General features: G+C 35.0%; 1 protein-coding gene across 2 annotated transcripts in view; it reads left to right on the top strand.

Annotated features, from left to right (window-relative positions):
* The window catches only part of LOC136039474 (protein still life, isoform SIF type 1-like), a 263,198-nt gene that overhangs the window by 95,160 nt on the left and 140,054 nt on the right, over positions 1–27,984 (top strand). For both annotated transcript variants that reach the window (XM_065723265.1, XM_065723255.1), the window contains 2 exons: positions 11,177–11,328; positions 23,826–24,093. In XM_065723265.1, coding sequence (XP_065579337.1) covers positions 11,177–11,328; positions 23,826–24,093 — 420 coding nt within the window. The remainder of the gene's footprint in view (positions 1–11,176; positions 11,329–23,825; positions 24,094–27,984) is intronic.

Genomic DNA, 27,984 nt, shown 5'->3' with positions numbered 1-27,984 from the left:
AATAAAAAAATAACAGTAAAAAGGAAATTGAGGCGTCAGCTTGTTTTTTGTAAGAAGCATATTACTCAGCAAGATAATACTTCTTAGACTAAGAGATGCTGTAGATGAAGTTTTAAGAGGAGTATAATGTGGTCTTAGGAAGGTAATTTTCACTCTAAGATTGATAACAGAAGCGGTTAAATCATCACACGCCTTTAGTCGTCAGTCTTACATATAAGGAACAGACATTTGATTAAGCCTTTTGGAAAACTATGGTGAATGTCCTATCTTTGTGTGGTATACCAGCTCAGTACACTAAAGTGATTAGTGGTATGCACAAGAACAGTATTGCTGCGGTTAAGGTACGAAATGATGGTCTAAGTTAGGTGTGGTATGAGTGTACGAAGTTAATGAGGTACGAACTTAGGCTTTGGTTTTGGATCATTAGTTCAGCAATCTCGTTTCTTTTTATCTCCGTCCATATTGATTATTTTAATGGACTTGGTTCTAATGAACGAATTTTTTTTTTAGCATGAATGAATTTATGGAGTTTTTAGAATTCAGGGTTCAAGAATAAGTTTGAAAATTAATGTTGAGGAAACCAACTAGCTAAGAATAGGAATAAACTGAGGTGATGTTAGGTAACAAAAAAAGCGATAAATCGATAGCTGTACTTGACTGTGTAGTATCAAACAGTTCGTGGTAACGAACTGTAGTAAGGAGCGACCCGGCTCAATAGAAACCAAAACTCTAAAAAATGGAATTTTGATACCAATAGCTACATCAAAAGAATTGCATTTTAATGCTGATTTTAAATATATAAGTTTCATCAACTTTAGTCTTACGCACCAAAAGTTACGAGCCTGAGAAAATTTGTGTTATTTTAGAAAATAGGGGGAAACACCCCCTAAAAGTCATAGAATCTTAACGAAAATCACATCATCAGATTCAGAGTATCAGAGAACCCTACTGTAGAAGTTTCAAGCTCCTATCTACAAAAATGTGGAATTTTGTATTTTTGCCAGAAGGCAGATCACGGATGCGTGTTTATTTGTTTTTGTTTTTTTTTTCTTCTTCTTCTTTTTTCTTTTTCCCAGGGGTGATCGTATCGACCCAGTTGTCCTAGAATGTTGCGAGAGGGCTCATTCTAACGGAAATGAAAAGTTCTAGTGCCCTTTTTAAGTGACCAAAAAAATTGGAGGGCACCTAGGCCCCCTCCCACGCTAATTATTTTCCCAAAGTCAACGGATCAAAATTCTTAGATAGCCATTTTATTCAGCGTAGTCGAAAAACCTTATAAATATGTCTTTGGGGACGACTTACTCCTCCACAGTCCCCGTGGGAGGGGCTACAAGTTACACACTTTTACCAGTGCTTACATATAGTAATGGTTATTGGGAAGTGTACAGGTGTTTTCAGGAGGATTTTTGGCTGGGGGAGGGGTTGAAGAGAGGGGGATATACTGGGGAAACTTTCCATCGAGGAATTTGTCATGGGGGAAGAAAATTTCCCTGAAGGGAGCGCAGGATTTACTAGCATTATTTAAAAAAAAAACAATGAAAAAATAAATATGAAAAAGTTTTTTTCAGCTGGAAGTAAGGAGCAGCATTAAAACTTAAAACGAACAGAAATTATTACCCATATGAGGGGCTCACCTCCTCCTAATACCTCGCTCTTTACGCTAAAGTATTTTTAGTAATGTCAACTATTTATTCTACGGCTTTTGTGATTCAGGGGTCATTCTTAATGAATTGGGCCAAAATTTAAGATTTAGTGTAAAGAGAGAGGTACTGACGAGGGGGCGAACCCTCTCATATGTGTAATAAAAACATGAGAATAAAAAATTCTTTACGTAAGCTAGTTTATAAGTTACGTATATCTTTTACTAATAAAAAGATTCGTAAAAAATTAGAAGTTCTAGTTGCCTTTTTTATTAACCAAAAAATTGGAGGGCAACTAGGCTTCCTCCCCCGCTCTTTTTTCTCAAAATCATTCGATCAAAATTATGAGAAAGCTATTTAGCCAAAAAAAAAAAAAAATATGCAAATTTCGTTTTAATTATTTCTCTGTGGGGAGCCAAAATCAAAACAAGCATTGATTCAAAAACGTTCAGAAATTAAATAAAAAAAAACAAGTTTTTTCAACTGAAAGTAAGGAGCGACATTAAAACTTAAAACGAACAGAAATTACTTCGTATATGAAAGGGGCTGCTTCCTCATCAACGCCCCGCTCTTTACGCTAAAGTTTTTTTACACTTTTAAAAAGAATAGTTGAGAGAAAGAGTCAAACTATAGCGTAAAGAGCGGGGCGTTGATGAGGAAGCAGCCCCTTTCATATACGAAGTAATTTCTGTTCGTTTTAAGTTTTAATGTCGCTCCTTACTTTCAGTTGAAAAAACTCGTTTTTTTATTTAATTACTAGTAAAGATGGTGGATGCAGTGAAGCTGAAGAAAGAAAATTAGTCAAGGCCTAGGCTGTTCTTTCACAGTTGAAAAATATTTCGAAAAATAGAAAGATTAGCCTTTACCAAGATTAGATTATTATACCCCTTTGATGATTAGATTTGAAGATTAGATTTGATACCCCTTTGACTGACCGTATTTCAAACAACATGCTGTACGAAAAATATTATTCGATCTTACTTCTAAGGGATACTATGAAAGAAGGTTGGGATGGCTAGGGCACATTTTCCAAATGAAGGAGGATAGATAACTGAAGTTTTTGGCCATTCATCTGGGCCCAAACGAAAAGCCAGTCGGCTCTGAATTGGGCGGTGAGATGCCGTAAGGAAGGATTTAAAGGAAAATTGAACGTCATGGGAAATTATTAAATGTGAAGCTTTGAGTAGAATGGGGTGGAAGAGGAACGTGTGTAGTCTTTTTGACTTCAGATGCTTTGGCGTGGCCGTGAGTTGTTAGTATTAGTACTAGTATTGGCTAACACTAAAAGCTAATTACGCAAACTTTTTTTTTTGAATTTTCAAAAAAGAGCTTGAAGCGGTGATATGTCTCTTTTTCTTATTCTTTCTATTTCTTCAGCAATAGTGGTGGCCAAAACATCGTCGAAAGCTGTCTAAGAGCTAATTTTAAGCTAATACCTTTTTCTATATGCTTAGTACAGACTTTTCTTGACAACTCCATCACGTGGTAACGTAACACCACCACCGATGGTAACGCACCACCGTGGTAACGCATCACGTGGTAACGCACCACCGATGATACTTTTCATGTCGTATACCATTGACGTCTCCATGTCCAAAATCTTTAAACGGATGCTTTAAATCTTCCTCGTGAATGCCCCCTCTCCCAGTCCCCTTAGTTAGTGAAGACAAAAAAGTGAGCCTTGGGAGAAAACTTTTTCAGGAATAAGGATACATTCTATTTACGTTTATCTTTACATTAAAAGCAAATTCAAAAAACATATTTTGGGGATTACGAAAAAGACATGCAAGCACGTCTTTTTGATACTAATAGATACATGAAAATAATTGTATTTTTATGCTCATTTTAAATATATAAGTTACATCAAATTTAGTTTTACCCATCAAAAGATACGGGTCTGAGAAAATTTGCCTTATTTTGGAAAATAGGCGGAAACATCCCCTAAAAGTCATAGAATCTTAACAAAAATCACACCATCGCATTCAGCGTATCAGAGAACCCCTTTGTAGAAGTTTTTTTTTATTGTTTTAGAAAGTCGAGTTGTGACAAAGAGTCAAACTTTACCGTAAAGAGCGAGGCGTGGAGGAGGGGACAACCCCTTTCATATACAGAGTAATTTCTGCTCATTTTAAGTTTTAATGTCGCTCCTTACTTGCAGTTAAAAAAATTTGTGTTTTTAATTAAAAAAAAAACTATCAATAATCGTGTTTTTATCTACAACTCCACAAGATATAGACGATAATAAAGCTCTTGGACTCCTAGTCTGACAGAATTGCAGTTTTTTGGGATAAGTTTAAAAGTTGTACAAAGTCAACCTAATTGTAATGCACTATTCTAAGAAAAACTCATTTTGACATCTTTAGTTTTTTTCGCCTAAGTTAGAAGAAGATATTTTTTTAAGGCTTATTATATATATTTTTGAAAACTAAAAACAAACTAACCTGATTTTGTAAAACTGTATTTTTTTTTCTGCACAAATTAAAGAGCGAAGTTGGAACTTTGATCCAAATTATAGCTTCATAGTTTATGCAAACATATGCAAAGCTGGTTCAATTGAACTGACTTGTGACTGACTTGTGATGGTTCAAACGAATTGACTCGTGATGAGTTTGTTTGATTTTGTTTCAAAAATCAAAAATTGCATGCTAAAAGCTATTGATTTCACGGCTTGTGAAAGACTATTCAGAGCCTTGTAAATTTAAAATATATTTTGTGAATACTACTTAAGGACTTTTCTGCTCATAATCCTGCTTCGTTGCCTCAGTTATGTGTTTTCAGTGAAGCGCTAGTTTTTCAGAATCCTTCACACTCAGGAAAATATCGGTAGTTATTTCAACCAGTTTTGCAGACATAAGCTTCTTTTTAAGCTTTAACTTCACTCTTTAGTTATGTCAGAAAATCAGAAAAGTTGATATAAGTATCTCCCAAAGAGCTATATTTTGCTGTCACCTACAAAAAGAACAAATCAAAGTACTTAAAAACGAACATTTTGCAAAAAAAATAGCCCCTCGAAATAACAGTTAAACTAATTCACTTAATGACTTTCCTGTGCGACCCCTCAAGACGGACCAGGCCATCCCAACGTTCTGTAATTTCTTTTATAATTTTTTTTAATTTCTCAAAGGCTTCTCAGTTTTTACTGTTATCATTTTTACTTTTTTTTGCAAATCAAAATATATTTGTACAAAATTTATCTATCTGTCTTTCAAACGCTTCCATTGTCATGGTTAGATTATCCGGCAAATATTATAGGTTACCGTTTCGCAGTATTAATGTTATGACGTCAGTGTCGTCCCAGTTTCATTTCATGGCTGAGTGGTTTCGATTTGAACTTTCTCATCACAATTTCTATATTTCCTTTGGGTAATTGATTATAGGTTCCTTTTTCCCCTATAAATTAAATTATTGATTCACCCCTGATATTTTCCGCGACGATAAAAGTCAATCCCTTTTAAGAAAAATTGTACCCTAGGTAAAGATAAAATATTTGAAGATTGATTGAAGGATCTTAATAGAAGGTTAAAAAGAAGAAGATGCAGTCATACTACGCACAATAGGTGACGGGTCTTTATAAGAAAAAGGAGGGAGGTCCTTATATTAATAATATTTACCCGTTGAACATCTCTCTAAGAATGATGACCAGCATTTAAAGCACTCTACCTGGATCAGTTCCGTTAAGATTAAACTTTATGATAGATGTTTATTATATTTGAAGCGTTGCTTTGTAAAAGTTAAACTTAACCTTAAAGAGCAAATGTTTGAGCGCGATTTTAGCCCTATGTCTCGTATTCAGGATTACGCTGAATATAAATTAGAAACGAGCAGAAATAAAATGGAATAAATAAGTTTTTCAAATGAAAAGAAAAAGTGGTACTTTTAAATGAACAAGAATTTTGTTATGTACGTGGGAACTGCTAACCCTTGGCCCCTACTTTCCACGCTAAAATTTGGCCCTATTTCTCAATGCTTCGAGAATGAATGATGTAACATAGAAGCAATGTCATAAACTGCAACGATTTTTTTTATTGTAATTTGAACACAAAAACTTTCAGTTCCAAATACATTCCTTGTAGGGATTAAATAAAAAAAAGTTTTTTTTAACTGAAAGTAAGGAGTGACATTAAAACTTAAAACGAACAGAAATTACTCCGTGTATGAAAGGGGCTGTTTCCCTCCTCAACGTCCCGCGTCTTTACGCTAAAGTTTGACTCTTTCTCTCAATTCTACTTTATAAAACAGTAAATAGCTTTAGCGTAAAGAGCGGGACGTTCAGAAAGGAGTAATTTCTGTTCGTTTTCAGTTTTAATGTCGCTCCTTACTTTCAGTTAAAAAAAAAAATTTGTTTTTTTTATTTAATTTCTGAACATTTTTGAACTAATACATGTTTGATTTTGGATCTCGGCAAATGAATAATTTAAATGAAATTTGCGTATTAATTTTTTTGCTAAGTGGCTTTCTCTTAGTTTTGATCAGAGAATTTTGAGAAAAAGGGTCGGGGAGGAGGCCTAGTTGCCCTCCAATTTTTGGTTACTTAAGAAGGCAACTAGAATTTTAATTTTTATCGAACTTTTTTATTAGTAAAAAATATTCGTAACTTACGTAACGAACTTCTATATTCGTATATTTTTATTATGTATATGAGGAGGTTTGCTCCCTCGTTAATACCTCGCTCTTTACACTAAAGCTTCAATTTTGTCCCAATTCTTTAAGATTGACCCTGAATCACAAAAACTGTAGAATAAATAGTTTAAATTACTAAAAATACTTTAGCGTAAAGAGCGAGGTATTTAGGAAGAGATGAACCCCCCATATGCGTAATAATCTCTGTTCGTTTTAAGTTTTAATGCTGGTCCTTACTTTCAGTGGAAAAAACTTTTTCATATTTTTTTTTTCATTGTTTTTTTAAAAATAATGCTAGAAAATCCTGAGCCCCCTTCATGGAATTTCTCTTCTCCTATGACAAATTCCTTCAAGGGAAGATCGTCCCACGTAGCTCCCTCCCCTCAACCCCCCAACCAAAAAATCCTCCTGAAAAAATCTCTACACTTCAAAATAACCATTACTGTATGTAAACGCTGGTCAAAGCTTGTAACTTGCAGACCCTCCCCTGGGGACTGTGGGGGAGTAAGTCAGCTCCAAAGACATAGTTATTATGTTTTTTGACTATGCTGAACGAAATGGCTATCTCAAAATTTTGATCTGTTGACTTTTGGAAAAAAATGAGCGTGGGAGGGGGCCTAGGTGCCCTCCAATTTTTTGGTCGCTTGAAAAGGACACTAGAACCTATAATTTTCGTTAGAATGAGCCCACTTGCGACAGTCTAGGACATTTTGATCGATACGATCACCCCTGGGGAAAAACCAACAACAAACAAACAAAACGCACCCGTGATCGGTCTTCTGGCAAAATAATATTGAGCCGGGGCGCTCCTTACTACAGTTCGTTACCACAAACTGTATGATTAAATAAAAAGCGAAACAAGTTTTTTCAGCTGAAAGTAAGGAGCAAGATTAAAATTTAAAACGAACAGATATTATGATGTATATGAGGAGGTTCGCCCCCTTGTCAATACCTTGCTCTTTACGCCAAAGTTCGATTTTTGTTCCAATTCTTTTAAGAATGACCCCTGAATCACAAAGGCCATTTAATTAGAATAAATAGCTCTTTTAAAGTACTAAAAAAAACTTTTGCGTAAAGAGCGAGGTATTGACGAGGGGTGAAACCCCTCATATACGTAATAATTTCTTTTTGTTTTAAGTTTTAATCTTGCTCCTTACTTTCAGTTGAAAAACATGTTTTATTATTTAATTTCTGATTTTTTTTTTAAATAATGCTGGAAAATCCGGGATGCCCTCCATGGAAAATTCCCTTCTCCCATTAAAAATTCCTCCATGGAAAGATTCTCCCACGCAACCCCGGCCCCCCTCGCCAGAAAAAAAAACACCGGAAAAAACCTCAATAACCAATACTATATGTAAACTATGGGCGAAGCTCATAGCTTTCGGCCCTTCTCCCGGGGACTTTGGGGGATTTAGTCATCATCAAAGCCATAGTTATTAGATTTTTCGAATATGTTGAACAAAATGGTTATCTCAAAATTTCAATGGGGTGATTTTGGGAAAAAAATGAGTTTGGAAGGGGGCTTAGTTGCCCTTCAATTTTTCGCTCACTTAAAATGGGCAATATAACTTTTAATTTGCGTTCGAGTGAGCCCTCTTGTAATATTCTAGGATCACTGGGTCGATACGATCATCCCTGGAAAAAACAACAATAAACAAATAAACACGCATCCGTGATCGTTCTTATGGAAAAAATACGAAGTTCCACATTTTTGCTGATGGGAATTTGAAACCTCTACAGTAGGGTTCTCTGGCACGCTGAATCTGATGGTGTGATTTTCATTAAGAATATATGACTTGTAGGCGGTTGTTTCATCCTTTTTTCGAAAATAACACAAATTTTCTCAGACTCACAACTTTTAATGAGTAAGACTAAATTTGTATTTTTGAAATCAGTATAAAAATCCGATTTGTTTCATGTATTTATTGGTATCAAAATTCCGTTTGTTAGAGTTTTGATGACTATTGAGCTGGGTCGCTCCTTACTTACCACGATTTGTTTGACACTTTGCAGTGACATTGCCATTAGAAGGCCATTGCTAAATGAAACAATGACAAAGTGGTTCTATTTTTCACTTTCTAAAATGCTTTCAGGAAAACGGTAGTCAAACTTTAGCGTAATTTAGCTAAAATGCAAATTCAGCAGACCAGTGGGGGACGATCGGTCATTTTCAAAATTTTATTTTCAATGAGAATGCCAAGTATGCATGATTTTTGTTGAAGAACCTTTTTTCTTAGGACTTAAAATTGTAAATATATCCTGAGACTATTCTAGCCATGCAATCCCATTCAACTCTAGCCTAGTGCACCTCAACCCTTGTTTGATTCATCTCCATGCATCTCGAACCTCATTCAACTTCACCCCCATAAAATTCAGCCCTCATTTAACTCGGTTCCATGCAGCACAGCCCTCATTTAACCCCTACTCAATTCTTCCTCTCCCCTATTTATTTCAACCCCCATTAAATTCAACTCCAACCCAATTCAACCTAACGTAGACTTAGAATTGAATTGGGGTTGAGTTATATGGTGGTTGAGTTAAAGGAAGTTGTTCAGTGGGTGCTGAGTTGAAGCGGGGCTGAGTTAAACTATGTTGGGTTCAACAAGGGTTGAATTGCACGCACACCGACATATTTATTTAATAAGAAGAACGAAGACTGGTTTTAAAGGAGAAAAATTTACTAGTCCAGCTCAAAGACCATCTACCGTTCTTTTATGTATTATTAATTAAAAAAAACAAGTTTTTTCAACTGATAGTAAGGAGTGACATCAAAACTTAAAACGCACAGAAATTACTCCGTATATGAAAAAGGCTGCTTCCTCATCAACGCCCCGCTCTTTACGCTAAAGTTTGACTCTTTCTCTCAATTCTTCTTTCTAAAACAGTAAAAAACTTTAGCGTAAAGAGCGGGGCGTTGATGAGGAAGCAGCCTTTTTCATATACGGAGTAATTTCTGTGCGTTTTAAGTTTTGATGTCAATCCTTACTATCAGTTGAAAAAACTTGTTTTTTTTAATTAATTTCTGAACGTTTTTGAATCAATGCATGTTTTGATTTTGGCTCTCCGCAGAGGAATAATCAAAACGAAATTTGCATATTTTTTTTTTGGCTCAATGGCCTTCTCATAATTTTGATCGAATGATTTTGAGAAAAAAAGAGCGGGGGACGAAGCCTAGTTGCCCCCCGATTTTTTGGTTAATTAAAAAGGCAACTAGAACTTTTAATTTTTTACAAATCTTTTTATTGGTAAAAGATTTACGTAACTTATAAATTAGCTTACGTAAAGAACTTTTGTATTCTCATGTTTTTATTACATATATGAGGGGATTCGCCCCATCGTCAGTACCTCGCTCTTTATGCTAAAGCTTAAATTTTATCCCAATTCATTAAGAATGACCCCCTGAATCACAAAAGCCGTAGAATAAGTAGTTGAAATTACCGAAAATACTTTAGCGTAAAGAGCGAGGTATTAGAAGGAGGTGAGCCCCTCATATGGGTAATAATTTCTGTTTGTTTTAAGTTTTATTGCTGTTCCTTACTTCCAGCTGAAAAAGCTTTTTCACTTTTATTTTTAATTGTTTTTTTTTAATAATGCTAGTAAATCCTGCTCTCCCTTCATGGAAATTTTCTTCTCCCATTACAAATTCTCGAAGGAAAGTTCCCCCAGCACATCCCCCTCTTCTCAACCCCTCCCCCAAACCAAAAAAATCCTCTTGAAAACGCCTGTATACTTCCCAATAACCATTACTATATGTAAGCACAGGTCAAAGTTTGTAACTTGTTGCCCCTCCCACGGGGACTGTGGGGGAGTAAGTCCTCCCCAAAGACATAGTTATAAGGTTTTTCGACTACGCTGAATAAAATGGCTATCTCAGAATTTTGATCCGTTGACTTTGGGAAAATAATTAGCGTGGGAGGGGGCCTAGGTGCCCTCCAATTTTTTTGGTCACTTAAAAAGGGCACTAGAACTTTTCATTTCCGTTAGAATGAGCCCTCTTGCAACATTCTAGGACAACTGGGTCGATACGATCACCCCTGGGAAAAAAAAACAAAAAACAAAAAAACAAATAAACACGCATCCGTGATCTGCCTTCTGGCAAAAAATGCAAAATTCCACATTTTTGTAGATAGGAGCTCGAAACTTCTACAGTAGGGTTCTCTGATACGCTGAATCTGATGGTGTGATTTTCGTTAAGATTCTATGACTTTTAGGGGGCGTTTCCCCCTATTTTCTAAAATAACTCAAATTTTCTCAGGCTCGTAACTTTTGATGGGTAAGACTAAACTTAATGAAACTTATATATTTAAAACCAGCATTAAAATGCGATTCTTTTGATGTAGCTATTGGTATCAAAATTCCATTTTTTAGAGTTTTGGTTATTATTGAGCCGGGTCGCTCCTTACTACAGTTCGTTACCACGAACTGTTTGACAAGGTGTACAAAACTCGAGCCACTATTCAGCTACTCACTTTTAAGTGTTTAATAGATTCTTCTCATTCAAATCGTTGAACAACAACTGTCTCCAAGAAAAGATATAAACATTATTTTCGCTTTTCCATACAATCTTGAAAATGTTAAATCTGCATGATTCGCTTAGGGACATGGCGAAATATCCTTTGTGTTTCTAATGGGGCTAACTGACTTGGCAAGTGGGTGGCTCTTATCAGGCCTGGATACAGTAATTTTTGGGGGGGTTAATTTTTTCTCATAGTTAGACTGTGAAATCTAAGAAATTTGAGAAAATTAAAAATCTTGGGGGAGTTGCTCCCCCCTTTCCCTGCGTACACCTGTAGCTCTTACTCTTACAGAAGTTGGCAAAGTTCTGTAAGAACTTAAAATACTGACGGAATTTTATTACAAAAGTTGGTCGACTCAAAAATTGAATTGGAATACCACTAAATGACAGTCTATTTTAGGTATCTGACGATGACCGGATGTCACTTACAACCGCTATTAGTGATGATGAAGATGGAGGTGGTTCAGCTGATGGACAGAGTATATCCCCTCATAGGTCAAAAAAAGTTGCTGCTGCAGCATTCAACTGCACGGGAGCAGTTCGAAAAGCTGGGTAAGTTTTGCCCTATAGACATTTTCCCAAGCGGAAGTTGTACTTGGCAGGGGAAAATTTTCCAAATATATCTTGATCAAATGTAGGAGAAAGACTCTTTTCAAACCTGAAAGATTTATGACTAGTTGTAATTCTTAGGGAGGTGGAATGAACATAGGGATCCAAGCATGTCTCAGAAACACTATTTCACATTAGAAAAACGACAGGAGAACCATCATCTTTAAAGATAATTTATCATAAAGGTGGGAGTGGGAGTCAGGAATTTCGCTTAATAGTTTTTAATTACTTTTTTAAGATTTGATAACTCTGTTATGTTTGTTTGACGAAAGATTCGTAAATGGGCGTACAATTCATCAGAATTTGTAGTAGAGTTTTCTAATTAAGCACCATGTTCACCATACTGTTCTCCCCTGTTCACCTGTTCACCCAAACGAAGCTCAATCTTCCTCAACCGTGCACAGGACATTTGGCCAAGAAAAGTTGACGGGTAAAAAGAGTGCATGCGTAAGCTTTCAAAGATTAGCATATTTAACATCACAGCAATCAATGAGGGATAGGGCTTCAGCCGATAGCCGATACTCACTTATAACTTCGTGTCGGGGCTACCATCTTTAGTTTTTTGCCACTATTTCTAGTGATTTTCTTATTGTCTAGTGTTTTTTGGCTAGGGATTTTACATGTAAAACTAGTGATTTTCCCCCAAATGTAGTGCTTTCTTATTATATAGTACGTGAAGCGTAAATCCAAGTGAATAAATCTTCCAGGAAGCTAATTATTGAAAGCAAAAGCCACTATTTCTAGTGATTTTCTTATTGTCTAGTGTTTTTTGGCTAGGGATTTTACATGTAAAACTAGTGATTTTCCCCCAAATCTAGTGCTTTCTTATTATATAGTACGTGAAGCGTAAATCCAAGTGAATAAATCTTCCAGGAAGCTAATTATTGAAAGCAAAAGAGAGGCTCTAATGAAAACTTTACTGACAGCAGGCACGTACACAGGAATTTTTTTTGGGGGGGGCAAAACTTTCGAAACAGTAGATATAAAGAAGCACCTTTTTTATTTAGTAGCTAAATAAATGCAAAAAGCATATACATCAGAAAATACAGATTAACTTTAACCTGTAGTATTGTAGCGGATGGGGGGGGGGAGACTGAAGCCTCAAAAGTACGTCTTAGGCTCAGGTTATGTTCATAGCGATTCAGAACCAGTGATTAATCTATTATAGCCCACTGAAATTTATATTTTAGGGTCAACAGTGCAATATGGGTGCTGTGGGGGGTAGTTCTTCTGTTGCGAAAACGTCGATTTTAATGAAAAATGATAGTTTCCAAAATTGATCCATTGAAAGCTGTATTTTATCCTGAAAAGGGGGGATAAACACCCTAATATCAAGGATAATTCTATTTTGCTGTGGAAAGCAAAATCTCTTTATACGAAAAAAAGATAACAGTACAATCGCTAATTACTTCAAAGAGGGTAAAAAGTTAGACCGAAAATGAGTTAATAATTGGGCAATGACTTGACCGGATAATTGCATGCTGTAACATCCAAAAAAAGGGCTTCACACCTGTGTCTAGATTCTTAACAAATGTCCTACTTTTGCCAGAAATCCCAAGAAACCATGGGGAAATTAAACATTTCAAAAAATTTCGGGGGGGGGGGCAGGCCCGAAGGCCCCCCCTGCGTACGTGCCAGACTGACAGCCAATGAAAACCCAAGACTATTCTCTTTGTTCTGTATCAGAAACCATAGCAGATCAAATTTGAGAGAGACTGGGTTGACAAAACGCACCGATGGTTTGTACGCACCGATTTGCATAAAGTGGTATTGCATAACTTATTTGTATTAGTCAAAATTGATCATTTTTTGTCATTTTACTTCATTGGCAATATCCTTATGTAAGTTCAGTTAAAGCTATGAAATTTAGTCGTTAACATATTATAAACTTGGGCTAGAACCATTGTCAAATTTTTTCCTTTTCTTAGTTGAGAAAATCCCTTTCCTCAGTCTGTCTTTATGTTAACATCATTTCTATGTTGAATTGGAACGGAAATCTACCAATAACGGGTACAATTTTGTTAAGACAGTTAAAAGACGTTTTTGATACAAAATTACATAAAAAAACTAGTTTTTTAACTGAAAGTAAGGAGCGACATTAAAACTTAAAACGAACAGAAATTACTCCGTATATGAAATGGATTGTCCCCTCCGCAATCCCTCGCTCTTTACGCTAAAGTTTGACTCTTTGCCACAATTCTGCTTTTTAAAACAATTAAAAGCTTTAGCGTAAAGAGCGAGGGATTGCGGAGGGGACAATCCATTTCATATATGGAGTAATTTCTGTTCGTTTTAAGTTTTAATGTCGCTCCTTACTTTCAGTTTAAAAAACTAGTTTTTTTATATAATTTCTGAACGTTTTTGAATTAATGCATGTTTGATTTTGACTCTCCACACGAAAACTATTCAAATGAAATTTGCATATTAATTCCTTTTTTGGCTAAATGGCTTTCTCTTAGTTTTGATCATACGATTTTGAGAAATATGGGATGGGGAAGGAGGCCTAGTTGCCATGCAATTTTTCGGTTACATAAAAAGGCAACTATTAATTTTAATTTTAACGAATTTTTTTATTAGCAAAAAATATACGTACCTTTAGAATTAACTTACGTAACAAACTTTTATATTCTTTAATTTTTATTATGTATATGAGGGGGTTTGTACCCTCGTTAATACCTTGTTCTTTACACTAAATCGTAAGTTTTGTCCCAATTCTTTAAGAATGACCCCTGAATCAGAAAGGCCGTAGAATAAATAGTTGAAATTACTAAAAATACTTTAGCATAAAGAGCAAGGTATTTATCTCCTCCTAAATACCTCGCTCTTTATGCTAAAGTATTTTTACAACCCCTCATATGCGTAATAATCTATGTTCGTTTTAAGTTTCAATGCTACTTCTTCCTTTCATTTGAAAAAACGTTTTCATGTTTATTTTTCATTGTTTTCTTATAGTAATGCTAGAGAATCCTGCGCCCTTTTCATTGAATTTTTCTTCCCCCATGACAGATTCCTCCAAGGAAAGATCCTCCAACATAGCCCCCTCTCCTCAGCCCCACCCCCAAACAAAATAAAATCCCCCTGAATACGTATGTACACTTCCCAATAACCATTACTATATGTAAACACTGGTCAAAGTTTGTAACTGTCAGCCCCTCCCCCAGGGATTGTGGGGGAGTAAGTCATCCCCAAAGACATAGTTATTATGGTTTTCGACTATGCTGAACAAAATGGCTATCTCAAAATTTTGATCCGTTGACTTTGGAAAAAAAAAATGAGCGTGGGAGGGGGCCTAGATGTCCTCCAATTTTTTTTGGTCACTTAAAAAGGGCACTAGAACTTTTCATTTCCGTTAGAATGAGCCCTCTTGCGACATTCTAGGACCACTTGGTCGATACGATGACCCCTGGGAAAAAAAAAAACAAAAAAAACAACAAATAAACACGCACCCGTGATTTGTCTTCTGGCAAAAAATACAAAATTCCACATTTTTGTAGATAGGAGCTTGAAACTTTTATAGTAGGGTTTTCTGATACGCTGAATCTGATGGTGTCATTTTTGCTAAGATCCTACGACTTTTAGGGGGTGTTTCCCCCTATTTTCCTAAATAAGGCAAATTTTCTCAGGCTCGTAACTTTTGATGGGTAAGACTAAACGTGATGAAACTTATATATATTTAAAATCAGCATTAAAATGCGATTCTTTTGATGTAGCTATTGATATCCAAATTCAATTTTTTAGAGTTTTGGTTACTATTGAGCCGGGTCGCTCCTTACTACAGTTCGTTACCACAAACTGTTTGATTAAATTAAAAAAACAAGTTTTTTCAACTGAAAGTATGGAGCGACATTAAAACTTAAATCGAACAGAAATTACTTCGTATATGAAAGGGGCTGCTTCCTCATCAACGCTCCGCTCTTTACGCTAAAGTTTGACTCTTCCTCTCAACTCTTCTTTTTAAAACAGTAAAAAACTTTAGCGTAAAGAGTGGGGCGTTGATGAGGAAGCAGCCCCTTTCATATACGAAGTAATTTCTATTCGTTTTAAGTTTTAATGTCCCTCCTTACTTTCAGTTGAAAAAACTTGTATTTTTTATTTAATTTCTGAACGTTTTTGAATCAATGCATGTTTTGATTTTGGCTCTCCGCAGAGGAATAATTAAAACGAAATTTGCATTTTTTTTTTTTTTTGGCTAAATGGCTTTCTCATAATTTTGATCGAATTATTTGAGAAAAAAAGAGCGGGGGAGGAAGCCTAGTTGCCCTCCAATTTTTTGGTTAATTAAAAAGGCAACTAGAACTTTTAATTTTTTACGAATCTTTTTATTAGTAAAAGATATACGTAACTTATAAATTAGCTTACGTAAAGGTTTTTTTATTCTCATGTTTTTATTACACATATGAGAGGGTTCGCCCCCTCGTCAGTACCTCTCTATTTACACTAAATCTTAAATTTTGTCCCAATTTATTAAGAATGACCCCTGAATCACAAAAGCCCTAGAATAAATAGTTGACATTACTAAAAATACTTTAGCGTAAAGTGCGAGGTATTAGGAGGAGGTGAGCCCCTCATATGGGTAATAACTTCTGTCTTTTTAAGTTTTAATGCTGCTCCTTACTTCCAGCTGAAAAAATACTTTTTCATTTATTTTTTCATTGTTTTTTTTTAATAATGCTAGTAAATCCTGCGCTCCCTTCATGGAAATTTTCTTCCCCCATAACAAATTCCTCGATGAAAAGTTCCTCCAGTATATCCCCATCTTCTTAACCTCTCCCCCCAACCAAAAAAATCCTCCTGAAAACGCCTGTACACTTCCCAGTAACCATTACTATATGTAAGCACTGGTCAAAGTTTGTAACTTGTAGCCCCCCCCCCACGGGGACTGTCGAGGAGTAAGTCGTCTCCAAAGACATAGTTATAAGGTTTTTCGACTACGCTGAATAAAATGGCTATCTCAGAATTTTGATCCGTTGAATTTGGGAAAATAATTAGCGTGGGAGGGGGCCTAGGTGCCCTCCAAATTTTTTGGTCACTTAAAAAGGGAACTAGAACTTTTCATTTCTGTTAGAATGAGCCCTCTCGCTACATTCTAGGACAACTGGGTTGATACGATCACCCCTGGAAAAAAAAACAAAAACAAAAAAACAAATAAACACGCATCCGTGATCTGCCTTCTGGCAAAAAATACAAAATTCCACATTTTTGTAGATAGGAGCTATATTTAAAATCAGCATTAAAATGCGATTCTTTTGATGTAGCTATGGTATCAAAATTCCATTTTTTAGAGTTTTGGTTTCTATTGAGCCGGGTCGCTCCTTACTACAGTTCGTTACCACGAACTGTTTGATAATAATAAAGGTCCAAATAGTTTGGCTTCACATATGGAAGCCTTAATGAACGTCGGAAAAAATATAGTTTAAATAAAGCATTAAAAAAAAAACTAAAGAAACACACAAACACTATACTAAAAAACAAAAAGAATGACGAAAGGAAATTCAAATTTACACAAAATCCAATCACGCAACAATAAATAAGGTACACGCCAAGATGTATGTTACATACTATTGTATATGCATGTATGAGTTAATCTTCTGATATGGGACTCGAGTAAAATAAAAGAGTATTTCATTCAAAAATCTTACGTATCCCCTAGGTTAAATTCATGAAAAAGAAACTACAGATCTATAAACTATTGTGTATGATAAATTTAATGAATAATCAGCGCTGCTAAACAAGCTTATTTACTTTTTCAAAGTTTACTTTATCTTACTCTTTAAAGTCATACTTATATGAGGCTGAATCTGCCAACTTTTTGAACCTCCTTATATACTAAAATTATACGAAGTTTTAGCCTGTTTTTTATTAGACTGTTACAAATTGAACTTAATCGCTATTCATATTCGTCTCTATCTATACTTACTCCTTTTTTACGTAATTTGTTTTATTTAATTTCTATAATTTCACCCTGACTCTGTAATACCCCGACACAATTTTCAACAAATTTTGCTTGATCAAACATAACATAATGGTTCGGAAGATCAAAAAGACGTCCACGTCTGCTGAATCGGAAGTACTTTAAGGAATAATGTATTGCAATTTTGTGCTGTTGGATTTTATTTTCTAAATTTTGCTGGATTTTGCCAACATAGTATTTTCCACAAGAACAAAGTATTCTATTTGCACTACTTTTTATTTTATTTTTTTGGAATTACATCTTTGCCTCAATTTACTAAAGATTTTAAAATTATTTTGGGTTTGAAAGCAGCTTTAATATTTTGTTTATTAATTCTTACGAGATAAAATTGAGACACAAAGGTAAAGATATATAATTTATTTTCTCATCAATTTCTTTGACATTTTTCAAAACCTTGGCTATTATTCAATAATTATACTGGTTCAACTTGGGCAAAAATAAAATGGTTTCCAAATATATACGAAAAAATTGGATTTTAAATGGACAAGCAAACATATAAAGAGAAATAGTAAATATTTCGGCTAAATTAATGCTAGCTAAACCAACATTCGCTGATCGGGGAGACAAGCCAAGGAAAACCCTGGTGGCGAGACGAGAATATGTTCCGATTATTTTTATAAGGGTACTAAAAGGTATTTTTCAAAACATAGGGGGATAATTGCACCACCTCCCCATTGGTGCCCTGTTTTGAACGTAATAAAGAAACAAGTTAATCATATGAATAAAACTCTGCTAAAAGCCTAAAAAGCTATTAAAATTGGCTGTTTTTGTATGCAAAAGCATGTTGTCTTTTGAAGCAGTTAATTATAATTTTACTGATTTTGTTGCTAAGTTAGTGATATTCTGAAGATTCTAGTGATTTTTTTGCTCATTTAGTGGTATATTTTTCAAGAATCTAGCTATTTTTTTCACCTGGTGGCAACCCTGCTTCGTGTGGTTTTCATCATGCGGTTTTCCTCAATTTTTAGAGTATATTAAATAAAAAAAATAATTTTTTTTAGCTGAAAGTAAGGGGCGACATTAAAACTTAAAACGAACAGAAATTACTCCGTATATGAAATGGGTTGTCCCGTCCGCAATCCCTCGCTCTTTACGCTAAAGCTTTTAATTGTTTTAAAAAGTAGAATTGTGGCAAAAAGTCAAACTTTAGCGTAAAGAGCGAGGGATTGCGGAGGGGACAACCCATTTCATATACGGAGTAATTTCTGTTCGTTTTAAGTTTTAATGTCGCTCCTTACTTTCAGCTAAAAAAATTAGTTTTTTTTATTTAATTTCTGAACGTTTTTGAATTAATGCATGTTTGGTTTTGGCTCTCCGCACATAAATTATTAAAATAAAATTTGTATATTAATTCTTTTTTTGGCTAAATGGCTTTCTCTTAGTTTTGATCAGAGGATTTTGAGAAATAAGGGGTGGAGAAGGAGGCCTAGTTGCCCTCCAATTTTTCGGTTACTTAAAAAAGCAACTAGAACTTTTAATTTTTAACGAACGTTTTTATTAGTGAAAAATATACGTAACTTAAGAATTAACTTACGTAACAAACTTTCATAACCTTATATTTTTATTATGTATACGAGGGGGTTTGTACCCTCGTTAATACCTCGCTCTTTACACTAAATCGTAAGTTTTGTCCCAATTCTTTAAGAATGACCCCTGAATCAGAAAGGCCGTAGAATAAATAGTTGAAATTACTAAAAATACTTTAGCATAAAGAGCAAGGTATTTATCTCCTCCTAAATACCTCGCTCTTTATGCTAAAGTATTTTTAGAACCCCTCATATGCGTAATAGAGAATCCTGCGCCCTTTTCATTGAATTTTTCTTCCCCCATGACAGATTACTCCAAGGAAAGATCCTCCAACATAGCCCCCTCTCCTCAGCCCCACCCCCAAACAAAATAAAATCCCCCGGAAAACGTCAGTACACTTCCCAATAACCATTACTGTATGTAAACACTGGTCAAAGTTTGTAACTTGCAGCCCCTCCCCCAGGGATTGTGGGGGAGTAAGTCATCCCCAAAGACATAGTTATTATGGTTTTCGACTATGCTGAACAAAACGGCTATCTCAAAATTTTGATCCGTTGACTTTGGGAAAAAATGAGCGTGGGAGGGGGCCTAGATGCCCTCCAATTCTTTTGGTCACTTCAAAAAGGCACTAGAATTTTTAATTTCCGTTAGAATGAGCCCTCTTGCGACATTCTAGGACCACTTGGTCGATACGATGACCCCTGGGAAAAAAAAAAATAAAAATAAATAAATAAACACGCACCCGTGATTTGTCTTCTGGCAAAAAATACAAAATTCCACATTTTTGTAGATAGGAGCTTGAAACTTCTACAGTATGGTTCTCTGATACGCTGAATCTGATGGTGTCATTTTCGTTAAGATTCTACGACGTTTAGGGGGTGTTTCCCTATTTTCCTAAATAAGGCAAATTTTCTCTGGCTCGTAACTTTTGATGGGTAAGACTAAACTTGATGAAACTTATATATTTAAAATCAGCATTAAAATGCGATTCTTTTGATGTAGCTATTGATATCAAAATTCAATCTTTTATAGTTTTGGTTACTATTGAGCCGGGTCGCTCCTTACTACAGTTCGTTACCACGAACTGTTTGATAAAAGAAAATGATGTGTTTTTCTGCGCTAATCTTTTTTTAGTCGAAGTTTGTTGTTCAGGCCTAATTTTGTGAACAACTACTGTCTCACTTAAGCCTTTCAGTTAAACTTAACTTAATTTTTCCACTTGTCTGCAGATTTTTTTTTCATTGGTAAAAGTGTATTTAGCAGTTCGCAAAAATAAATCATTATTGGGGTTTAGAACTTTCAACTTTTCAAGTATATTTGTCCCTTAAATTGCGTTTATTTTTTTCCAAATGTTTTGTTTTGTTTATTGTTTGCTTGAAATGAATTTTTTTCAAAGATGCTGAGAAAGATCCTAATGAATGTCTGTTTATCCTTCTCTGATTTGATTCCATTTCAGTTTGAGATTTACTTCAGTAAAAGTTGCTTAGACCTCTATCCTAGGCTTTGTTGCCTAGAGAATGTATTCCAGTGACGTCCATGTTGCCGTTAGTTACTGACAGTAGGAACCTTCATTTTTCGGAATAGGACAATTTTGTACTTTGTTATTCACTTGGCTAGTATTCTTAAGGGGTTGCCCACTGTCTGCCATTGGTTTGCACAGTTTAGTATCTCCATCCCTTTCTTCAGTTCTGTGTATGTATCCATGCCTTTGGTGTAAATGGAATGACTAAATGTGAAGCTCTTTCAATATTAGTGTCGACTTTGGTGGGGGGGGGGGGAATTGGACATGTGACCTATATGCTAGAAAATATGCAAAATAGTATTTGTTTCACACTTAAACATAACAGATTAAAAATAAATCTCGCTCTGCCAGTACGTCTTATCTTTAACTTACGCTGATGGTAAAAGACCTTAAAAGTGAAGCGATTAATTCTTTATAGGTAGGAAGAGGCTTGGATTTTAGGTTGAGTAGTTCCCTCTATTTTTTTTCTAATTTTATCATAGCACCCTCGTAATTGCCGTTTTCTCTTCTTAAACAGTTGGGTGATTTTCTTCACTGTGATAAGGAGCTCCAAAATCCTTTAACGGGATGCTGAGATTCCCCTCCCAAATTTTTGGCCTGTCTGGTCCGGCTGGGTTACATCCATTTTTCTGAATATATGTTCATTTAGTAAAAATAATTCTACAGTTTTTTTGTAAAGTTTTTATTATAGACTTAAATTTTATTATAGAAAGAAGACGAAAATTAAAAAAAAGAAAACGATAATTTTAAGTCTATCGTAATAGTTTGTCTTATGTTTGAGGATTAGACATAGGTCTGAAAATGGCTTGTTGTTCAAAACTGGTTTAGAATAAACTCTAGCGCCTCTTAAATATAAAATTTCTTTGGGCCTTAAATTCTAGAGCAGCCAAGATTTTATATGGTAGTCAATGTCAAGATGGATTCAAAATATGCTAAAAGCAGTGTGCTATAACAAAAATAAACAATTGCAATCGGAAAAAGCAAAAGAACTTCAGGAAATAATCCAGGTTAAGAGCGTGACGCTTCGATTTATAAATTTAATGTGATTCCTATTTTGTGGGAGTATTGACCAGACAATATATTTTATACAAGCCTGTTTTATTCGCTTTTATTAAAAGACAAGTTTTTTCAACTGAAAGTGACGAGCACCATTAAAACTTAAAACGAACAGAAACTATTCCATGTATGAGCGGAGGTGCCTCTTCCTCGACCCTCGCTCTTTTTGCTGAATTGCATGCGCAGGAGGCACCAAGTAGGGGGAGGGCTGAGCCCCTAGATTCCTTTCTATGTTTTGAAAAATACTTTTTTTGTGTGTCTTCTCATTGAATAAATCGAAAAGTAAGCCAAGTCGCTACTACAGCTTGGATTTTGAGAATTTTTTTTTTATATTTTTTTAAGTAAATATTGAAACAATCTTTGCCCCTGCCATTCTATATTTTCTTGAATTGGCACCCCCTGCGTGTACTTTGTCTTTCGAGAACAAAAATGAAAAAGAAGGGACCCGTTCGGATATTTTTTAGCATTTCTAAGTATTGTAACGTCACAGTTTACTTTCATAAAAACTATATTTTTTTTAAATGATTTCATTATTAATACTGAATAATAAGCCCGCGTTCTATATTTTGAAAAAAATACGTTTTTTTGTGAGGTGGGGATATTTTCACTGAAAATTCCTGTTTGGGTATTTTAATCAGAAAATCGAAAAAAACTGCCTCCTTCTCTTCCTGAAGTTTGAATTCTACATTTTCATCCTCATCCCCATAAATTTTCATGAATTGATGTAACTGCCAATCATTAAATTTAATTCGCATTATTTTTAAAATTTCCACGTTGACACGTTTAGCCAGATACAGCAAGTATAATAAATCTATAAGAATTTTCTTTATTAACAAACTTAATAAAGATGCGCAGACGGGGTAGTGTGGTCCCCTGTAAAAATTGTGTTTTTCAAGTTGCACGAGTCAACTGAAAAAATACATTTTTGTATCGACGAAAATACGAATCCCCCCCCCCTTTCTAACTACCTTCCATAAAAATTCCTTTCATTCGCCACTCTCAGGATCGAACCTGCATCCTTATTTGTTTTTATTGTGAACCTATGCATAGTGCTGTAACAGTTTTGACATCAGACAAAGATAGCTGCAACACTATGTTACACACTCAGCGTGACAGCTAATCCGATGGAGGTGTTCATCCATATCACACAGTGTTTAGGGGTTGCCTGTGTCCACTATACCCCTCCCCCCTCTAAAACTGACCTCAATACTTATGAGGGTTGATTGTCCTTATTAAGTAGATAAGTCTTTTCGGTTGTTTGCACATACTCTGCAGTTAATCTATTTTGCTGCATGTCTTGGTGATCAATTATGTTGTTCCTTTCAGTTATGTCAAGTGATTGCTCTGTCTTTTAAGAAAAATTGTTCTGTTGATAGAGGACACCCTCTTTTCTTCTAATTATTTGATTTATTTTTGTTCTAAAGGAAATTCTTCACAGCCAAGGTCTGTCTTATATCATCAATTAATTAACGAATGGTTGCCACATTAGATGTCGATGGGATATGTCTCAGCAGCTTTGAGGCTCCCCAATTGCTCTGTCGTCTAGAAAACAAGTTCCGCTTTGATACGAAAAGTTGCTTAATGACTCCGCTTTTGTTCCGATCTTAGACGAGAAAATAGGAAACTTGCAGTGATTTCGATGATCATTCTTTTTTCCACATTCTTCTCGCTTTTGTTCTCCATTCTAACGTAATAGATGCTGGCAACGTTTGTGTGGCACTGTCAAAGTTTTGCAGGTATGGAGAACTAACAAGAACTATCGTAGGAAAATAATAAATTTTCTCAAAACCATAAGTTTCAGTTTAAAAAAATGTAAATAGAAAAATAGTTTTGCCTACTATCATACAAACTGATTCAGAGGACGAAAAAACACTGTTTCTCCATATAGCTGTTTAAAAACAAAAATTGTTACCGATGGTGTAATCACGGACATTAGAGCATTATTTTAATTGTCCCCTTTGTTGAAGAAAGACACAAAATAAAGATTAGAGAAGTTGGTCTTGTTTCAGGACTTCAGAATAAATCCGGTGAAAAATCAAGCTACGGTTGTTGATATTTTATTCATCTTTATTGGAGCAAATATCTGAAGAATAATCAAATCCACGTGGACTATGAATTTCAAGATTTATTCATGAAAACCCATCCAGAGGAAATTTAAGAAAAAAATCTCTCCCCCAAATTTTGCACTCTGTCCTTACGATTGTGTATATTTCATTATTATTATCTCAAAGATACTGTGGTACGCTTCATCCTTTTATTTTTAAGAAAATGACAATTACTGCATTATGACTTTATTTTTCTCTTAAAAAAGTATATTCACTGATATTTCAAGAATACATAAAAATACAATGAATCATTTTTCAGGTTTCTTAGTGTTAAGAAGTGGCTGATAAGAAAAAGACACCAAATAGAGCTTGCCCACAAAAGAGGGTGGCGTGGTTATTGGGTTTGCCTTAAAGGTACAACTCTTTTGTTCTACCCTTGTGATGCTCGTGATGGACGTGGAGTGGAAGCAGCCCCTCGTCATTTGATCATAGTAGATGGTGCAATACTTCAGCCAATACCAGAACATCCTAAACGCGACTTCGTTTTTTGTCTTAGCACTGCTTTTGGAGATGCTTATTTATTCCAGGTAATATCTGCTTGAAATATTGTTTATACTTATAATTTATAAGCATTAGTTTATACTTATAATGTTTATGCTTATATTTATAAGCATAATTTATACTTATAATATTCCAGTTAAGTCGGCTTAAAATTATTGAATAGTTATATATCCCATTAAGAAGTAGCTGAACAAAAAATAAAACCGAAACTGAGCAGTTTCCAAATAAGGTTGCCCTAAAATTATTGTTCTTTTTGTTTTAAACCAGATTAGACGTAAAATGTGTAATTTAGGTTTTTTTGTAACTAAAAAAGGGAATTTTCAGATAAAGGATCTTAGAGAATCTTTGCATAAAGACAAAGAAAATAAAGGCAGTAAAAGTTATTGGAGAAGACATTAAGTGGATCTTAATTATACACTTGGTAATGAAAAACCATGATTGTGTTTTGAAGATTTTCTGTGGATCAGTACCTGCAACTCGCCTTACCTTGGTAAGTCCCCAAACCCTTTTGAGGCCTGTCAAAATTTATTTTTTAATCACAATGTCACGAAGCAAGGTCGTTGGTAGTTTCAATTTACTCTAAAGTTATCCCTATATTTTCTTCACTTAGATTGTTGCTCAAGGACAAACATCCTTTTTGTAATTAATTTTTTGCTGACCGATAAGAATAATAACAATTTATTTCTTATCTGTCTATTTAACAAAAAGGAAAAGGGAATAACGGAGTAAGATGAGCAAGAGAAAATGACAAAATCGACAGAAAACTTTTGACCAATCCCTGAACAATAATCCCAATTTATGAATGGGCAATTTGAGTCAGTGTTGGTTCTTTATGAAGCCTACGTTTTTTGATTTTGACATTCCCTGCTGAACCCTGCATGTCCTCTAATTCCACAGTTGGGACGTTTAATGGGACCTTTGCACGTTGCTGCTGTGTGGCCCAGCACAAAGTGCACATTCATCATTTTAAACCACAGGTGGAAGCCCTATGTCCCAGACTTTGACACTTATAACACAGCAAAGGAGTGAAAATCTTTGTACAACTTTGAAACTGTCATAGCTGATATCCACACCTCAGGAGATTTCCAATTCCTAGTAACAACTTGAAGAAAAACACAGGTTAAATGTCGTATTAACCTGTATTCGAACAAACTCAATGCAATTAGCAACTACATTAGCCACATATCTCTCATCGACACATTCTTGAATGCCTCTGGCTCCTCCATTATCTACAAATTCTTTCCCTTTTGCGCTATTTTTGCTTGACTAGAAATGGGTAACAATTTTTTTTGACACTCTTGGTTAATGCTTCTTGGTTGATCTGACACTGTTAATGAGTGAGTTGACTATCCCACTTGGATCTATCAATTCTTTCTTTGCTGTGAGGTTGTCTTCATTTGGAGGGCTAGTCACGACAACAGATTACAATTCTTTTCGCTTTTGACATTCTAATTTTGTTAGACTTTAACGGCGAGAGGCTAAGAGGAATTTAAGAGTGCACATTCAGCGTTTCCTTCAGTTGACACTCTATTTTGTTGAGCCAACGTGATAAGTCGGCTCGTGACCTGAACGTAGTGTCTGGAATATTAGCCAATTCGTATAAACAAAACATAACGTTGGTGTTTTTATCGTGAAATACCGTATAATTGTCGATTCGACTGTTTTTTAACGTATTTGATAGAATAGTTAATATCCCTGTCTGTAACAAAGCATTGTCTTGCTTCTAAAATCTGTGCTTTCTTGGAGGGATCGCAAATAATTGCTCATAACTTGCTCTTCCGTTTGCTTAACTTTTTATTGTTTGTAGCAATATTTTAATACTGGTAAAGACGCAACAAATTGTTCAAACCGCACTTGTATATTCGCATTTCATTTACGCTAAGCCTCAAGTGCCCACACAGAGATGATGCACAATCGATATTCAATGTGGTCTAATAAACATTTCTTTTGTCTTCAGCAATAAATCTCTCCTTGTAGAATAATACAATTAGATCCAAAAACTATTCCTTCACAGTTCAAGGACTAGATAAAGGTAGTCGTAAAGCAATTTAAACGTTATTGTTTTTGACTTTAGGCCTTTACTTCGGTAAATGCTTTCACAAAATATATACAATTAGTTTGCATGTAGAGTTAGCTCATGTATGATGTCGGCATTGTAACTCGAACAATATGAAAACAAAAAAAATTGACAAACCATTTCGCGCAAGACATATATTAGGCCTAAAGATAAAAAAAAAGATAAGAGGAAAGAGACAAAGAGAGAACCCAACATTCTGACAATAACAGGAGGAGAATAAAAATTAAATAACCACTAAGATTTAAAAGAAAGTATGAAACGCTAATTATATCCACCTCTAATCCTATATTACCAACATATTTCATATGCAAATGTTAAAAATTTGAATTGGCATAAAGTTTACATCAATTTACGAGTGGAAGGTGTCCTACGAGGTATCGAGAATCCCGAATGTTCAGATTTTTTTTTTATTCTTCTTTTTTTTTAACAAAAAACGGATGGCTTGTCTCGTTAGGCATAACCAGAAACGTGAAACAGTGGTAACAACGGGGTAAGAGCAATGAGTGTGAGCTTCCAAACATAGTGCGTGCATTTGAATATAAGACTAAAAAATAGAAAAGTGGTTAGCACTGGTGCCAGTGACGTCAATTAGGGTGTGGGGTGCACTCTATCCCCTAAGATTGTTTCTACCTTCCCACCCAAATTTTGAACAACACATCTTTCGGTAATTTCACAAAAAAATTGAAAGAAAATCCCCCCCCCCCTGGATTTTGAAAAATATATTTGTCCTATATAGATTATGGAACCATATTTTAAATATTGGATGACTATGATAGATTATGACCTATATAGATTATGGAACCATATCTTAAATATTGGAAGACTATGATCGAGAGAAAAAAACCTCCCTTTTCAAACATAAAAATCTTGAATTTATATTTGAAATAATTGTAAACCAAGAGAATTTTCCTCAAGAAGAGAATGTTTAAGGCCTAGCAAATAATAATAAAAAAAAAATATATATTGATTTCAGTATCTGATTGTGGTTTGCAAGGCTTAGACTCTAGGCTTAACAAGGCATTCAAGACTTTAAAGCCGAGGATTTTAACCACTTTATTTTGGAGAGTTCGAAGAGGCTGAACATGAAGCATCCTAAGGATATAATAAGAGATGGAAAGCTCATTCTATGGAATACGTCTAAGTCTCTAGAATATTTCCTTCTAAAAGCATTATTGTGATAATAAAAGGAAAAATTGAGACTAAAATCGCCCCCATGCATTTATAATTAAGCATACAACACTCCAGACACGCAGAGTATTTCCGGCTGAAGGCAGAGAATCAGGAGATTGGTATCTCCACTATGCTGACTATTGGTCAAGTCTGCAAAAAAGTTTATATTATCAATATTTCTATTTTACCTCATGGATATTTCTATTTTACCTCATGGACATATTGGAATATGTAATTTAAACATTAGTTTGTTTATTATCAGCCAATTAACGAAATAAGACTTTATTGATTGAGTGTTTCAAAAGCTTTACTTGCATATAACTAAACATCTTTATCTGAAGAACCATTTGCTCTTCTTAATAACCTGCCTACCATTTCCTCAGTTGACTTACCTAGGAATAATCGATAATCTCTGTTACGTAGGTCTCCAAGTTGTCGTAGGAAGTCGTTGTTAATTGTCGGTGATCTTCTGCAATAGTACTTCTTCGTTTTTTGAAGGCCATCTCGACAGGTTAGGGCTGTCAAAATCACAGGCTAGCTTTTCTATAAGGCTAAAATCAGTATTGTTTGTCTAAAATTGCATTCTATTGTGCTTTTGACCACCAGTCCAATACGTGAGCCAGCGTTGACAAAATAGACGTTTTTTATTATTTTGGAAAATTACATTCAA

The sequence above is a fragment of the Artemia franciscana genome, chromosome 2, assembly GCF_032884065.1.
Source record: "Artemia franciscana chromosome 2, ASM3288406v1, whole genome shotgun sequence".
NCBI lineage: Eukaryota > Metazoa > Arthropoda > Branchiopoda > Anostraca > Artemiidae > Artemia > Artemia franciscana.
Note: the sequence above shows the minus strand (reverse complement) of the source record. Positions and strands in the feature narration are given on the sequence as shown.